At 51.7% G+C, this 17,292-nt stretch overlaps 1 protein-coding gene across 2 annotated transcripts; it reads right to left on the reverse strand.

The window, feature by feature from the left end:
• Positions 1-2,979: 2,979 nt before the first annotated feature.
• On the reverse strand, positions 2,980-17,003 carry LOC148640469 (Fc receptor-like protein 2). 2 transcript variants are annotated; one of them, XM_088619506.1, is made up of 13 exons: positions 14,950-17,003; positions 11,799-11,834; positions 11,184-11,435; positions 10,770-11,018; positions 9,860-10,150; positions 9,367-9,663; positions 6,434-6,742; positions 5,767-6,090; positions 5,573-5,689; positions 5,361-5,456; positions 5,177-5,230; positions 4,780-4,808; positions 2,980-4,605 (listed from the first exon to the last, which is right to left on the reverse strand). In XM_088619506.1, the coding sequence occupies exons 3-13, from the start codon at positions 11,386-11,388 to the stop codon at positions 4,462-4,464; spliced, it is 2,115 nt and encodes a 704-aa protein (XP_088475632.1). In that variant the 5' UTR covers positions 11,389-11,435; positions 11,799-11,834; positions 14,950-17,003; the 3' UTR covers positions 2,980-4,461. The 2 variants fall into 2 exon arrangements, with proteins under 2 accessions (XP_088475632.1, XP_088475631.1); XM_088619505.1 differs by lacking the exon at positions 14,950-17,003 and adding an exon at positions 13,355-14,936.
• Between the last annotated feature and the right edge of the window lie 289 nt (positions 17,004-17,292).

The following is a 17,292-nucleotide window of genomic DNA, read 5'->3' on the forward strand; positions in this document are numbered from 1 at the left end:
GAGAACCAAGCCCTCAAAATGTGCTCGTTTTTCTCCAACAGAGGATACCCCAGCAGTGTGATTGACAGGGCTCTTGCCCGAGCCAAAAACACCCCTGGGACCATCAACCCGATCAGGAACTCCCGCCGTAACAACCGCATTCCTCTGGTGCTTCCTTACCACCCTAACACACTTCCTATCCCCAGGACCATTAACCACAACTTTTCCATCCTACAGGATGATCCCTCCATTGGGGCCCTCTTTTCTGATCGCCCCATCATCTCATATCGCCGACCACCTAATCTGCGTAACCTCCTTGTCCACAGCTCCCTTGACCGCCCTCAGCAACCATCCACACCAGGCACTTTCCCTTGCAAAAGAGCTCGCTGTATCACCTGCAAGTACACAGCCACCACCACACTCATTCAAGGCCCCTCAGGACAATTCCGGATCACCCAGAGGGCTTCTTGTACCTCCAGCAACCTTATTTACTGTATCTCTTGCAGTAAATGCCCAGCCATCTACATTGGAGAAACAGGAAGGAGACTCGGAGACCGCTTCAGAGAACATGTCAGGGCTGTGAAGATTAAAGATCTCTCCAAGCCCATTGTTTCTCATTTCACCTCTGACGGCCACGACCACTCTAATCTCTCCGTCTGTGCTCTCAAAGACGGTTTTCCGAACTCATACATCAGAAAGACCACCGAAACCAAAATTATTCTGCAGCTAGGATCACACATTCTCCCTTCCCTTAATGACAGACTATTGTTCTTTTAAATTTTCTCCATTCATTGGAAGTTTCATTTCACACCTCTCTGCACCCATTCTGACTTCACACCTCTTGATTGGCCTCTCTTTCTGTCCCCTGCTCCCGCCTCTCACTCCTCCTCCCTCCCAGCCTTTGTTCTCCCGCTACTTTACCTTTGCCTACTGCCCTGTCTCTCTCACACCTGAAGAAGGCTCCACGGCCAAAACGTTGTGTTCTCTTTCTTCTTTTTTTCAGCATGGAATAAACCTATTAGTTGTTCCTTTGCAGCCTACGCATGCTGACGCAGCTACCCACCTGAACTACTAACTCCTTCCTAGCTTGATCCATAGGCTTCATATTATTACTCATAATTATTTCTAACTTTTTTAATTTCTATTTTTTAAAGTTAATATCCAAAGACATCTCCGATGTCCACATATTCACACATCAATTGTATTTTTGTAGGATGATCCACAATAATGGCAGTTTTGATTCCTAAACACGTTAATAACATTTGTAAAATAGTCTTACCCAGGACACATTCGAGCATAAAGTCATAATTATATTGTAACGCTTACGGCCGACAGATCAAAATTTTAACTCAAGTCTTAAACATGACCAATATATAGAGCAGCCTCGAAAAACAATCTAGGATAAATATTTTAATGTTAAAAGACTAAGCGAACAATGTGATATTGTCTAAATCAGTTCAAATGTCGACATTTAAAGTTGCAGTTACACTGTGAAAAGCGATGTCAGAAGGTGACATTTCACAGTGTGGCCGCCAGGCGGAGACACTGCTACACGTGTCTATAGAGACTGTTCTAATGAAGCCCTTTTCAGTTTCCAGCTGTGCTCCATTGACCGCGATGTCATCTGTACCCAGTCCAGCTCATGGCCCTGAGCCTCAGTAAGATGCTGTGCTGAAGGTGCCTGAACACGTCTCTCTCAATGGTCTTCCTGAACATGTCTTTTCATCAAGCTAACTGGCTCAGTGCAGTGTTCTGACTGAAATCATGTTCTCATCACAAATGTTCTACTGGAGGGTCAGTTCCTGTGTTCGTCTCTTTGTCTTCTGATTTTATTTTTCTTCTGAGTTTTATTTCTTCCTCCATCACCTGCTGGTTCTGACAAGCTGGCTCTGTGGCAGGAAATGAACTTGTTTTCCACAGCAGTTTGCCTGCAGATCTTTCAGCCACTATTCTGTTAACTGTGCTAGTCTGCCACAGTCCAGAACAGTTTGTCTGACTTATTTCACACAGTCCTGGAGAAATCTGTCCCTGCCTGTCACACGTGTGTCTATTGATCTGTCTGGATCAGAGATCTGTCACTTTTCAGCTATGAGCGGTTGTTAAATCTTGGCAACAAAACACATTCATTGGCGTTATTGAAAAATGTATACATTTTAAAGTAAGCATAAAACCATGAACTTTGTGAAAGTACTGTAAATCACAATGTTGTTGCAAACTCGCATAGGAATTGTGACGTGAAGTAGCCCTTCCTGCTCACTAGTCATTGTGCTGGTGTTTGAGTGAATAAGTTCCGGTTGTGCAGCAGAAATGTTCCAACGATCGGCATGCGAAGTTAACAAGTAGTGTTGGTCTACTAAATTGAAAGCAATCCTGTATTTCTGCTGGATTAATGGAGCCGGATTCCCGTCACTGGAAGTTTTATTTCCTCGTTCAGAATTGCTGACTCTGGTGTGGAGCATTCCTGGAAATGTAATCTATTTTTCTTTGTAAATTGGAGGTTTTAAACGTTACTGTGTAAATTTGTATTTCGCTGATGTTTGAAATGCACCCATCACTGCAAATTCTGTCTAACCTGAAATATAAAAATAGTTTAGCAGTTCCTCTTTAAAGCCGTGATCAGGGATAAAATCTGAAGGTCTGTGTCCCCTCTTACACTCACCCTCTTTCTACAATGTGCTGAAGGCTGTATTGATCCTTTTGTAATTTATCCTGTATTGATTTTTGTGTCTTAACCCATCTGTACAGCTGTCAAACTCCCTACATCTCATTCCAGCTGTGCAGATACAGCTCCTGTGTGAGATCAGTCAGTCAGATCAGTTTGACGACACCTTGTGTGTCTTTGCCTTCCTCACAAGACGGATCTGTCTGCTGGTCTGTCTGCAGCAGGTCCCTGATCGCTCTGCTCTAACCTCCTCAAGAGGTGTAATTTTACTTTATTTCCGCACAGCTGAGTAGTACTGTGGCTTTGAGAAATATAAAAGAGTAAAGAAAAACTGTCAGTGGTGTTAAATATTCTTAGTTTTATTGTCTCCAATTTATTACAATGCCACAGTAATCAGGCAGTTGAGCACAAGCGTAGAAGTGATTGCTTTCAGTCTCAGCCTCTTCAGACTCCTGTTCTGTCTCAAGGTGTCCTGTTTCTGTGCAGCCTGATGGCCTCCCGACACACAGACACCACTCCACAGCCAGAACCAGTTTCTCGTTTCCTTTCCAGTGTGGAGTCGACACTCAGATTGCTTCACATCTTTCAGGCTGCGGTGTGCAGGGGGCTGTGCTTCAGCAATCGACAGGAACACACTCGTGTCTATCTGCCCCTATCTGCGCATTTAAGTAATAAAAGGACACTTTGAGGGACAGTGGATTCTTTATTCAAACTCAAGGGGCTGTACAGGCATGTCTGAGGAGCTGCAGAGCCGCCCGAGTGGACACAGGGATCGGACATGTACTGAAAAGCTCAAGGCTAGAGTAGCACCTGTCGCTGCCCTGGGTCCGAGTGAGAGACAGCAGACAGGAGCTCCCCTCTGCGCTGAGCTCTTGTCCGGTGCCTCACCAGGCCTGAGGAGCTGCTGCTCTGTCAGACGTGCAGAGCTGAGCGAGTTTCTCGTCTAGTTCTGCTTCTCTGGAAGGAAAGAGAAACAGTCTTCTGACTCAGTATTTCACTCTGCAGCTGCTCTCGCACTGCTGACATTTAAAAGGGGGCTTTTCTGCTCCGCTCGCCTCTCAGTTCCTCAGCTGCGCTCTCTAGCGTCCCCGAGGAAGAGGAAGAGATTTCTGTGGTGGAAAACGAACAAGAACGGAGCCAGTTTCAGGCGCACGTGTCCCCCAGGTTCTTGTAGGCCGTAAGGGAAAAGATAAGGAGGAAAGGCCCCTCACACCTCAATAATGGATGGGAATACAATCAGAGTATCTGTTTAGCGCCCCCCGGTGGTGGGGTGGCGGTATAACAGTCACGATTCCAATGGGGACTGGCTGTCTGACTCAACAGTCACCCAGTCAGCGGGAGCTGCACTCCTGAGGATCGATCCTGTGTGTTTCAGTGGTCTGGAGTGCACTTGTGAGCTCACTGTACTCCATACAGACCCCACCAGCCCTCGTGCCCTCCTGCCCCGGGAGACACAGCTGCCCCAGCGCTGAGGCAGGTGCAGGGCGGGCCTGCTGGTCCGATCTGTAGCTGCCGAGCAGAACTCCAAACCCGTGTCCCTGTTGGCCAGAGGAACAGCCTTTTACCACTGTGGTTCGCAAGTGCCCCCCAGTCCCAGTCCCAGTCCCAGTCCCAGTCCCAGTCCCAGTCCCAGTCCCAGTCCCAGTCCCGCCCCAGTCTCTGTCTGGCCACCCCTGGCTGGCAGCCCTGCTGGGGGCTGCAGGCAGGTCTGGGGGTGAGGGCTGAGCCCCGTGCTCTCCTGTGCGTTGTGACCTGGAGGGGTCAGCGGGGTCGAGTGGGCGGAGCCTGGGGCTCACTGTCCCATGATCCTCTGGCCGTCGCTAGGCGACGTTCTCGTACACGCTCTCCAGGTTGCCATACAGCGGGCTGGGGCTACTGGGAGGGGAGGAGCCAGGCTCGGAGGTGGGCGGAGCCAGCTTGGAGTAGATCACTGAGTACTCCAGGGCGTCTTCTGGGCCGTGAGCCTGAGAGAGAGAGAGGTCAATACTCACACAGGGCAGGACAGAGGTCCGCACGGAGGACACACAGGGCAGGACAGAGGTCCGCACGGAGGACACACAGAATCCAGCAAAGAGAGCTGGTAAATCACACAGACAGGGGACAGGGGCGGACAGACACAATGACAGAGGAAGACTTACGTTCTGAGTGTTGTCTGTGCCTCTCTTCACTGAAAGACAGAGGGAGGAAACAAGTCAGTTTCTGTCAACTCCACTCAGATGAGACTGATCCTCAACACAACATTCCTACTCCAACACCCAGTCCAGTCCAGTCTCACACCCCGTCCAGTCCAGTCTCACACCCAGTCCAGTCCAGTCTGGAGGTCAGGCTGTGATTGTGCAGGGAGTCCCTAGCTGTGTGATCCCCAGCTGGACCCCTGGCAGTGCTGATCCACAGAAGAGTTCTGGAGTTCTGGAGAGCTGTGGCTCAGGTGTGACTCTGACTCAGGTGCGACTCAGGTGCGACTGGGCATCTTTCCACGCCCTGGCTCCTCCCTCTGAATGAATTATTAATGATTCATTTAGCCTCACGGCTCACCTTTTGACTTCTTCTTAATGTCCACCATGGCATACAGGAGGTTTCCATCGGTTTCTGTAAGACAGCAGCATGCTGATCACGCCAGTGGCGATCATCACAGCAACAGCAGTCCTCCAATCCTCTCTGCCTGTCTCCACCAATCACAGAGCTCTGTCGTTCCACCTCTCTGCCTGTCTCCACTTACCGGCAGCCATCAGCTGGGTGCCAGGCCTCATCTGAGGAACAGGGGGCGCTAGACCATCTCTGGGGTGGGGTTCCTGTGGCACTGCTGTCTTGGGAGCTGCAGGATGAATCATGAGGCCATTAAGGAAGTAACTGGGGTTACTGTGCTGGCGGAAGGGCCAGTTCCGGGACCCTCCGAGCCGGAGCACAGCGGACGCGGAGCCTCACACTCACCCTCTCCGACCGCCGCCCTGCTCTTCCTCCTCCACAGCATCCACAGCCCTGCCGTCGCCACAGCAACGGCCAGCATCAGGACCACGGAGACGGCTGCGGCCGTGATGGCCCCCACCCCTGCAACACAGACAGGGAGGGGGTTCACACCTGCTGGCCCCGCCAGCGCCCCCCCCCCGCCGGCCCCGCCGCAGTACCTGGGACGCGAACCTCCACGCTGTTGCTACGGGTGCTGTTGTACTGGGGTATCCCTCTCAGCAGGCGGTTCTGGGCGCTGCACTGATACCGGCCCTGGACCCGGGGGCGCAGGGGGTCAAAGGTCAGCCTCCCGCCCTCAGGGCTCAGGGTGTAGGGATCCCCCAGCCCGCTGGTCAGGTTGAGCTTCTCTCCATCCCGAAACCAGGAGACAGAGTACGGGCCCGTCCCCTCAAGCACTGAGCAGAGCAGAGTCACGCCCGGGGTGGGACTGTCGGGGTGTCCCGCGAAGGGAGAGACAGACAGGTTCACTCTGGAGACAGGTACTGGGAGAGACAGAGAGACAGGTCAGTACTGGAGACAGGCACTGGAAGAGACAGAGAGATAGGTCAGTACTGGAGACAGGCACTGGGAGAGACAGAGAGACAGGTCAGTACTGGAGACAGGCACTGGGAGAGACAGAGAGACAGGTCAGTACTGGAGACAGGCACAATAACGACATTTTAACGATTTGACTCAGTATCAGGTTACCAGTAAGAATTCCAATACTTCAATGCAATTCAGACACTACTCCTAATGTTATTGTTGCTACCACTTATATGTGTTCCTGCGTAACTACCTCACACTAATATTACCATGGTAAAACACTGTTATCGAATAGTGATTCACCTACGACCGTGATGTTGATGGCATCACTGCTGCTCTGCTGCTCCGAAAGCTCGTTGGCTGCCTGGCAGCGGTAACTCCCAGAATCCTCCTCTCTCATGAGGGACAGGCTGAAGTTGACGGGCTGGGAGGGCTCCACTTGCTGGGACGGCAGCTTGGAGATGTTTCCCAGACCGTCTCCGTCTTCCCAAAACACACTGAGGAAGATTGGGGGGGTCCCTCTGGAACAGACGCACTGGAACACGACTTCTGAGCCCACAGTGCGGATGGGGCTGGAGCTCAGCAGAGAGAGGGCGGGAGGGGACACGGGCACTGGGAGAGAGACCAGAGTGAGAGAGATTAATACAGGCCCTAATACAGACCCCAGAGACACTCCTCACACACAGAGATTAATACAGACCCTCATACAGACCCCAGAGACACTCCTCACACACAGAGATTAATACAGACCCCAGAGACACTCCTCACACACAGAGATTAATACAGACCCTAATACAGACCCCAGAGACGCTCCTCACACACAGAGATTAATACAGACCCTCATACAGACCCCAGAGACACTCCCCACACACAGAGATTAATACAGACCCCAGAGACACTCCTCACACACAGAGATTAATACAGACCCTCATACAGACCCCAGAGACACTCCTCACACACAGAGATTAATACAGACCCCAGAGACACTCCTCACACACAGAGATTAATACAGACCCTAATACAGACCCCAGAGACGCTCCTCACACACAGAGATTAATACAGACCCTCATACAGACCCCAGAGACACTCCCCACACACAGAGATTAATACAGACCCCAGAGACACTCCTCACACACAGAGATTAATACAGACCCTCATACAGACCCCAGAGACACTCCTCACACACAGAGATTAATACAGACCCCAGAGACACTCCTCACACACAGAGATTAATACAGACCCTAATACAGACCCCAGAGACGCTCCTCACACACAGAGATTAATACAGACCCTCATACAGACCCCAGAGACACTCCTCACACATAGAGATTAATACAGGCCCTAATACAGACCCCAGAGACGCTCCTCACACACAGAGATTAATACAGACCCTCATACAGACCCCAGAGACACTCCTCACACACAGAGATTAATACAGACCCCAGAGACACTCCTCACACACAGAGATTAATACAGACACTAATACAGACCCCAGAGACACTCCTTACACAGAGATTAATACAGACCCTAATACAGACCCCAGAGACGCTCCTCACACACAGAGATTAATACAGACCCCAGAGACGCTCCTCACACACAGAGATTAATACAGACCCTCATACAGACCCCAGAGACACTCCTCACACACAGAGATTAATACAGACCCTCATACAGACCCCAGAGACACTCCTCACACACAGAGATTAATACAGACCCTCATAGAGACCCCAGAGACACTCCTCACACACAGAGATTAATACAGACCCTTATACAGACCCCAGAGACACTCCTCACACATAGAGATTAATACAGACCCTAATACAGACCCCAGAGACGCTCCTCACACAGAGAGATTAATACAGACCCCAGAGACACTCCTCACACACAGAGATTAATACAGACCCTCATAGAGACCCCAGAGACACTCCTCACACACAGAGATTAATACAGACCCCAGAGACACTCCTCACACACAGATATTAATACAGACCCCAGAGACACTCCTCACACACAGAGATTAATACAGACCCCAGAGACACTCCTCACACACAGAGATTAATAAAGACCCCAGAGACACTCCTCACACAGAGAGATTAATACAGACCCTCATACAGACCCCAGAGACACTCCTCACACACAGAGATTAATACAGACCCTCATACAGACCCCAGAGACACTCCTCACACACAGAGATTAATACAGACCCTCATACAGACCCCAGAGACACTCCTCACACACAGAGATTAATACAGACCCTCATAGAGACCCCAGAGACACTCCTCACACACAGAGATTAATACAGACCCTTATACAGACCCCAGAGACACTCCTCACACACAGAGATTAATACAGACCCTAATACAGACCTCAGAGTCACTCCTCACACACATAAATTAATAGAGACACTAATACTGACCCCAGACTCACTTTTCACAAACAGACACTAATACAGACCCCAGAGACACTCCTCACACACAGAGATTAATACAGACCCTAAAACAGACCCTAGAGACACTCCTCACACACTGAGATCAATACAGACCCTAATACAGACCCCAGAGACACTCCTCACACACTGATATTAATGCAGACCCTAATACAGACCCCAGAGACACTCCTCACACACTGATATTAATGCAGACCCTAATACAGACCCCAGAGACACTCCTCACACATAGAGATTAATACAGAACCTAATACAGACACCAGAGACACTCCTCACACACAAACAGAACCTAATACAGACACCAGAGACACTCCTCACACACAGAGATCAATACAGACCCTAAAACAGACCGTAGAGACAATCCTCACACACTGAGAACAATACAGACCCTAATACAGACCCCAGAGACACTCCTCACACACTGATATTAATGCAGACCCTAATACAGACCCCAGAGACACTCCTCACACATAGAGATTAATACAGAACCTAATACAGACACCAGAGACACTCCTCACTTACAGAGATCAATACAGACCCTAATACAGACCCCAGAGACACTCCTCACACACAGAGATTAATACAGACCCTAATACAGACCCCAGAGACACTCCTCACACATAGAGATTAATACAGAACCTAATACAGACACCAGAGACACTCCTCACACAGAGAGATTAATACAGACCCCAGAGACACTCCTCACACACTGATATTAATGCAGACCCTCATACAGACCCCAGAGACACTCCTCACATGTAGTGCATGGACACTGATGAGCTGTGCTCACCCAGTACAGTGACAGAGATGGGCTGGCTCAGGGTTTCCTGCTCTTCCTGCCCGTACGATGCCCAGCAGGAGTAATTTCCTCCGTGCTCTTCAGTTACAGTCAGCTTCATCTCTGCCCTCTTGTCGGGGGACAGCTGAAGGTTCAAGCGCTCAGTGTGCCCGCCAGCCTGTCGGTGCCACCCAAACCACAGGGGCACAGATGCCTCATCCACGGAGCAGGAGAGCGTGAGCACGGCGCCCTCCAGCACGCGGCCGTCCGCGGGCACGGACCCGGCGCGCACACCCCAGACAGGGAGACCTGAGAGATGATCACGATCATTACCACCCTGCAGTTCCGCGCTCTACCAGCCGGGGGCAGACTGGGGGTCAGAGAAACAGGAGTTTCTCACGCATCACGTCTAACCTGCCCCAGACTCGGACCCGGGAGGCAGCAGTATTCCCACCCAAGCCCTAAGCAGGCCCGACGCCTCCCAGCTCGCTCCCGGCTCTCTCACCCTGTACTTGGATGTCCACGGGGGCGCTTCTCTTGGAGACACTGCTGCTGCTGGACAGCTGGACCGCGCAGGAGTACGAGCCGTTGCTCCGGCTGAACTCTGCCCGCGCGATGTTGTACCAGGGCTTCCTCAGGGAGACAGCCAGCTGGGAGCCTCTGTAGAAGCTGTACTGCAGAGGGCGAGCTGGCTGGGACACCTGGGACACCTGGACCTCACAGTGCAGGGAGATTGGCTCTCCGTCCAGGACAGTGGAAGAGGAGAGAGCTGTGAGAGACACGGAGCGGAACAAGTCTGCAGAGAGAGAGGGGGGAAAAGTGATTTCGTCTGTCCATCTGCGTAGGGACAGTATGGACAGGCCCGTGCCTGCAAAACCACTGCAGGGCTCCGAGTCTCTTAGACCCGGAGAACAGCACCACAGAGTGGCTCCGAACTGCGTTTCAAGACACCAGGGGGAGTTCTAGGAAGCATTGAAGGAAACGCCCACCTGCTCTCTGCTGGCCTGTGTATGAGCCACAGCTGATACCGAGTTAAGAAGCAACTCACAGATCAATTAAAAACACAATTCTGCTGCTGTCCAGATCGAGTCAGGTAATCTTTCTGCTTTTGTGCTCCTCAGAATCACACCAAGGCAAACAGCCACCTGGAGCACTATCAGAAAAACAGGTTTGCAGGTAAGAGCTAAACCTTGTTACAGTTTCAACAGGCTCCACAGTCTTATACTACAGCTCAGTATGTGTCTCCAGTGTGAAGGTTATAGGACTTCCTTGTTTCTTGTAAGAAACACCTGGACCCCTCGTCCTGCTGAAGCCAGAGGTGTGTTAGTGGCTGATTCTGCCAAGTCGACTGTGTGAAAGAGCTGCAGCTCGTCTATGAAGAGACCTCAGTATTCAGTCCTACAGCACACACCTACCTCTCACAGACAGCTTCACGTTGCCTGATTTTTTTCTCTCGTAATAAGAATTAATTTCACATCTGTAGGAGCCCTCATCTCTCTTTGAGGCAATATCAATCCTCTTGTTTAGCAGGGACTGGGACTGGAGTTGAACTCCATCTTTGTAGAAGAAAGCTTGGGAAAACCAGTGTTTATAATGACAGCGCAAAGTCACAGTGTCCCCTTCTGTCACAGTTTGGGGCCACAGCTGCAGGACCACAGAGGCATCTACAGGAGAGGAGACACAGCGAGAGAGAGAGGAGATCACAGAGAACAGCTTAGTAATAATCACACACAGCAGGACAGGAGACACAGGGATAGAAACTGTCTCACTGACAGGCTGACTGTCACTTACTGCCAAAGACTGAGTATCACAGAAGATCACAATCTTACCGATCACTGTGATGGGCACTGGGTCACTCATAGCTGTATCTTTCCAGTACGATCTCTGGCAGGTGTAGTTCCCACTGTCAGTCACTTCAGCTGAGCTTATGGTATACGTGTAACCATATGACAGAAAGTTCCCATCTCTGTACCAGTAATACTTCCAGGCCTTTGGAGATGTCTCACACTTCAGAGTGACCTCATCTTCAGTCATTATTTCCCTCCACACGGGGTCAAGGGTCAGGACAGGTTTAACTCGAGCTGGGGGGGATAATACAGAAACATTCAAGCTCAAATCAGGCTGAGCGAAGAGAAGAGCAGGCTGACACACACACACTCACACACACACACACACACACACACACACACACACACACAACACCACACAGGCTAAGTGAAGAGAAGAGCAGACTGACACACACACACACACACACACACACACACACACACACACACACACACACACACACACACACACACACACACACACACACAGTCGAGCCAGGTTACACCGCAGAGCTACATGGCCTCCGCCTCTTGCAGGAGTCTGCCAGCTGAACACACACACACACACACACAAACACAGCGTCGAGGAGCGCAATGATGAGCACGACAGCGTCTCACCTACACTGCTGAATCCTGGGACGAGCAACACAATTACTAGAAGACAGAGAGACAGGGGATATAGAGTCAGTTGTGTCAGTAGAGAGCATCAGGACACCCGGGATTGATGTCAGTAAAACAGTTCTGCAATCCAGTAAATTCAAACCAGTTCAATCCAGTATCAGTCCAGTAGCTCCAGTCCAGTGACTCTACACCAGTACAGATCCACAGCCCAGTGACTCCAGCCCAGTGATCTCACACCAGTACAAATACACAGTCCAGTGACTCCAGTCCAGGAACTCTACACCAGTACAGTTACACAGTCCAGTTATCTTACACCAGTACAGACCCACAGCCCAGTGACTCGAGTCCAGTGATCTCACACCAAGACAGATGCACAGTCCAGTGATCTCACACCAGTACAGATACACAGTCCAGTGACTCCAGTCCAGGAACTCTACACCAGTACAGTTACACAGTCCAGTGACTCTACACCAGTACAGATCCACAGTCCAGTGACTCCAGTCCAGTGATCTCACACCAGTACAGATGCACAGTCCAGTGACTACAGGCCAGTGATCTCGCACCAGTTCAGATCCACAGTCCAGTGATCTCACACCAGTACAGATGCACAGTCCAGTGACTCCAGTCCAGTGATCTCACACCAGTACAGATCCACAGTCCAGTGACTCCAGTCCAGTGATCTCACACCAGTTCAGATCCACAGTCCAGTGATCTCACACCAGTACAGATGCAGAGTCCAGTGATCTCACACCAGTACAGATGCACAGTCCAGTGACTCCAGTCCAGTGATCTCACACCAGTACAGATCCACAGTCCAGTGACTCCAGTCCAGTGATCTCACACCAGTACAGATGCACAGTCCAGTGACTACAGGCCAGTGATCTCACACCAGTATAGACACACAGTCCAGTGACTCCAGTCTAGTGATCTTATACCAGTACAGATACACAGTCCAGTGATCTTACACCAGTACAGATCCACAGTCCAGTGACTCCAGTCCAGTGATCTCACACCAGTACAGATGCACAGTCCAGTGACTACAGGCCAGTGATCTCACACCAGTTCAGATCCACAGTCCAGTGATCTCACACCAGTACAGATGCAGAGTCCAGTGATCTCACACCAGTACAGATGCACAGTCCAGTGACTACAGGCCAGTGATCTCACACCAGTTCAGATCCACAGTCCAGTGATCTCACACCAGTACAGATGCAGAGTCCAGTGATCTCACACCAGTACAGATGCACAGTCCAGTGACTCCAGTCCAGTGATCTCACACCAGTATAGACACACAGTCCAGTGACTCCAGTCTAGTGATCTTATACCAGTACAGATACACAGTCCAGTGATCTTACACCAGTATAGACACACAGTCCAGTGACTCCGGTCCAATGATCTCACACCAGTACAGATGCACAGTCCAGTGACTCCGGTCCAGTGATCTCACACCAGTACAGATGCACAGTCCAGTGACTCCGGTCCAGTGGTCTCACACCAGTACAGATCCACAGACCAGTAATAATTTTAATCATGAAAGCATGAAGGCGTCTTACCTGATATCCAGGTTAGAGAATGACACATGTTGCTGCTGGCTCTCTGTACCTGTGAACAGTGTGTCTAGTGCAGTAATAGCTAGGTCATGCTGTAATACTCACACTCCTGGCTCTTGAGACCTGTGAGGTCTGGCAAGCAGCGACTCTCTCTCCCTGTCGGGCTCTCTAGGGGATGCAGTGTCATGTGTCTGGGGCTCTGTGCTGCGGTACTTCCTCTTTCGCACTCTCTGAACAGGAAGAGCTCAGGCTTGAGTGACACAGAGACGTGTTCTTTCCTAACCACACTTTCCACTCCCACCCTCTGAGCACTGCTATCGCATCTCTATCAGGGTTGGACACACAGACACAGCCCAGTCACAGGACTCTGGACTCTTCTAGTCCCTGTGGACACACTGACACAGCCCAGTCACAGGCTCTAGACTCTTCTAGTCCCTGTGGACACTGACACAGCCCAGTCACAGGGCTCTAGACTCTTCTAGTCCCTGTGGACACCATGACACAGCCCAGTCACAGGGCTCTAGACTCTTCCAGTCCATGTGGACACACTGACACAGCCCAGTCACAGGGCTCTAGACTCTTCTAGTCCCTGTGGACACACTGACACAGCCCAGTCACAGGGCTCTAGACTCTTCCAGTCCCTGTGGACACACTGACACAGCCCAGTCACAGGGCTCTAGACTCTTCTAGTCCCTGTGGACACTGACACACACCAGTCACAGGGCTCTAGACTCTTCTAGTCCCTGTGGACACTGACACAGCCCAGTCACAGGGCTCTGGACTCTTCTAGTCCCTGTGGACACACTGACACAGCCCAGTCACAGGGCTCTGGACTCTTCTAGTCCCTGTGGACACAGACAGCCCATTCACAGGGCTCTAGACTCTTCTAGTCCCTGTGGACAGTGTTGCAGTGAATTACATTTTTTCTCAATAATTTAAACATTTAAACTGGTTTTATAAATTTTGCAAAAATGAAAGAACATGTCCCAAAAGGAAGACTGTCAGCTGAATGATCAGCAGAATTATAACAAGAGAAAGAGGAAGAAGTATCTGAGACACAATCCCCACACTCTGTCTGACCAAGCGCAGCTCTGACTGACCATCCACAGCTCTGACTGACCAAGCGCAGCTCTGACTGACCAAGCGCAGCTCTGACTGACCAAGCGCAGCTCTGTCTGACCAAGGACAGCTCTGACTGACCGTGTGAAGCTCTGACTGACCGTGCGCAGTGCTGTAACCCCAGTACTCCAGCACTGTGCTGCAGACCTCTGTCAGCTCTGTTCACAGCTGAGCAGCTGTGATTGAGCCCCATCAGTGCGAGGAGGACACTGCGAGTTCCAGACAAGCCTGGCCGTCTGCTCTGACGCCCCTGCTGTTCCTCTACTTGAGCGCTCAGTTTCTGACACCCCCAGAGTCCTCCTGAGGGAGCGGTTGAACCCTGATGCAGGCGAAAGCCCAGCAGGATTAGAGTACAAGTTTCGACGAAGAGGAGGAGAGGAGGAACACACCTCACTGGCCAGCTCAGGGGAACATCTAACACTGCGGGCACCCTGATCAAATCTGTCATCATTTAAATGATTATCTTAATTATTTCTGACCTTCTCGATGTTCCCAGCTGTTCCTGACGGGCGCCTGGACCCCTGCGAGGAGGAGTCCTATCGGCGCTGGACGAGATCTCCAGCTTCAGAGCTGCCCAGTCAGGGCACTTTCTGCCTGCTACAGCACAACTCTCACCGCCCAGACCGCCAGACGCGGAGCACTGTGTACAAGCGCTGTACAGACCCCGGGCCTCTCGAGCCACTGTTGGTTTTGTGAAAGTCGGCTCACGAATCCCAAAAACAAAATAAACAATGACAAATGCAATCAGTTTGGGGTGGGTTTTCTACGTAACACAATTCTGGCAATACAGCACAGGGCACGAGACCCGTGTAGGTGACTCTGGAAAGGCTCGTTCTCCTCCGGTGTCCCCGATCTCCCCGGGGGTCTGCCGCTCTGCAGGGCTGTTTGTCTCTGGGGCACCAGGAGTTGCTCCTGGAAGGGGACGAGCTGTGGAAGAGGATGTTTCATTCTGTCGGACGCCTCTGCGGTCTGCCCCGCTGCGTGCGGGTTCTGCCTCCGTGTTGATAGTTTGGTACGTGCGGGGTGTGATTTCGGAAGGCGTGCGTAAATGTTTGCGAGAAGCAGTCATCTATCTGCGGCGATGGGACCCTCTCTCTCTGTGTGTGCGTGGAAACTCAGGGCTGAGTTCTTGGCAATGCAAATCTGCAGGAGCCAGTGACCCATGATGCCTCTCTGGGCTGTGATGTCTCACTGCTCGGCAGCCGGGCGAAAGCAGAAGTTCTCAGTTTCAGTTTTCAGCAGCACAGGCAGCGCGGCCTCGACTCGCCTCACTGCTGGAAACAGCCTTGTCACACCCCAAGCCTCGTCTCCACAGCAGAGACCCCCTCCGCCAAGCAGCAGCTACAAGTGCTGTCAGCCCTCATCTGTCCAGCAGGCAAAATCCAGCCATCAGCCAACAAGCACGCTCCAATCAACCCCCAGTCAGGCATCACCCAACGAGCACGCTGCAATCAACCCCAAGTCAGGCATCAGCCAAGGAGCACGCTCCAATCAACCCCCAGTCAGGCATCAGCCAACGAGCACGCTCCAATCAAACCCAAGTCAGGCATCAGCCAACGAGCACGCTCCAATCAAACCCAAGTCAGGCATCAGCCAACGAGCACGCTCCAATCAACCCCCAGTCAGGCATCAGCCAACGAGCACGCTGCAATCAACCCCAAGTCAGGCATCAGCCAACGAGCACGCTCCAATCAACCCCCAGTCAGGCATCAGCCAACGAGCACGCTCCAATCAAACCCAAGTCAGGCATCAGCCAACGGGCACGCTGCAATCCACTCCCAGTCAGGCATCAGCCAACGAGCACACTCCAATCAACCCCCAGTCAGGCATCAGCCAACTAGCATGCTCCAATCAACCCTAAGTCAGGCATCAGCCAACGAGCATGCTGCAATCAACCCCAAGTCAGGCATCAGCCAACGAGCATGCTCCAATCAACCCCCAGTCAGGCATCAGCCATTGAGCACGCTGCAATCAACCCCAAGTCAGGAATCATCCAACGAGCATGCTGCAATCAACCCCCAGTTAGGCATCAGCCAACGAGCACACAGTCATCAACCCTCAGTCAGGCATCAGCCAACGAGCACGCTGCAATCAACCCCCAGTCCGGCATCAGCCAACGAGCACGCTGCAATCAACCCCCAGTCAGGCATCAGCCAACGAGCACGCTCCAATCAACCCCCAGTCAGGCATCAGCCAACGAGCACGCTCCAATCAAACTCAAGTCAGGCATCAGCCAACGGGCACGCTGCAATCCACTCCCAGTCAGGCATCAGCCAACGAGCACACTCCAATCAACCCCCAGTCAGGCATCAGCCAACTAGCATGCTCCAATCAACCCTAAGTCAGGCATCAGCCAACGAGCATGCTCCAATCAACCCTAAGTCAGGCATCAGCCAACGAGCATGCTGCAATCAACCCCAAGTCAGGCATCAGCCAACGAGCATGCTCCAATCAACCCCCAGTCAGGCATCAGCCAACGAGCACGCTCCAATCAGCCCCCAGATGACAAGCACGTTTCCAGAGAGCACTGGCCAAGGAGGCGGCAGCAAGGGGTGAAGAGGGGGTACAACCAGAGGAATGGGGGTACAGCAGGATTGAAGGGCTCTGCTCTGAACAGATGGGAGAGTCTCTCCTGCTCATCCCGGGACAGGGGATGAAGAGGAAGCAGAGGGACACGCCAACTGGAAAGAACAGCAGTTTATTTGGTGCTCAGATACACTTGGTGAGTGTGGGGATCAGACCCATGGTGGAGAACCCCAAGAACACTCTGAGAACACACAGGGAGAGCACATGTCCGTACAGAGGGGTACACAGGACTGGAG

This window comes from Lepisosteus platostomus, chromosome 25 (genome assembly GCF_059453375.1).
Source record: "Lepisosteus platostomus isolate fLepPlt1 chromosome 25, fLepPlt1.hap1, whole genome shotgun sequence".
In the NCBI taxonomy this organism is placed as follows: Eukaryota; Metazoa; Chordata; class Actinopteri; order Semionotiformes; family Lepisosteidae; genus Lepisosteus; species Lepisosteus platostomus.

Bases quoted from the DNA above. Each gene is read 5' to 3' on its own strand.
- LOC148640469 (XM_088619505.1), bottom strand. From the start codon at position 13,382: ATGTGTCATTCTCTAACCTGGATATCAG. The intron at 11,835-13,354 runs GTAAGACGCCTT...TCTGTCTTCTAG, and splicing joins TTCTCTAACCTGGATATCAG to TAATTGTGTTGCTCGTCCCA. The intron at 5,231-5,360 runs GTAAGTGGAGAC...GCTGTCTTACAG, and splicing joins CACCCAGCTGATGGCTGCCG to AAACCGATGGAAACCTCCTG.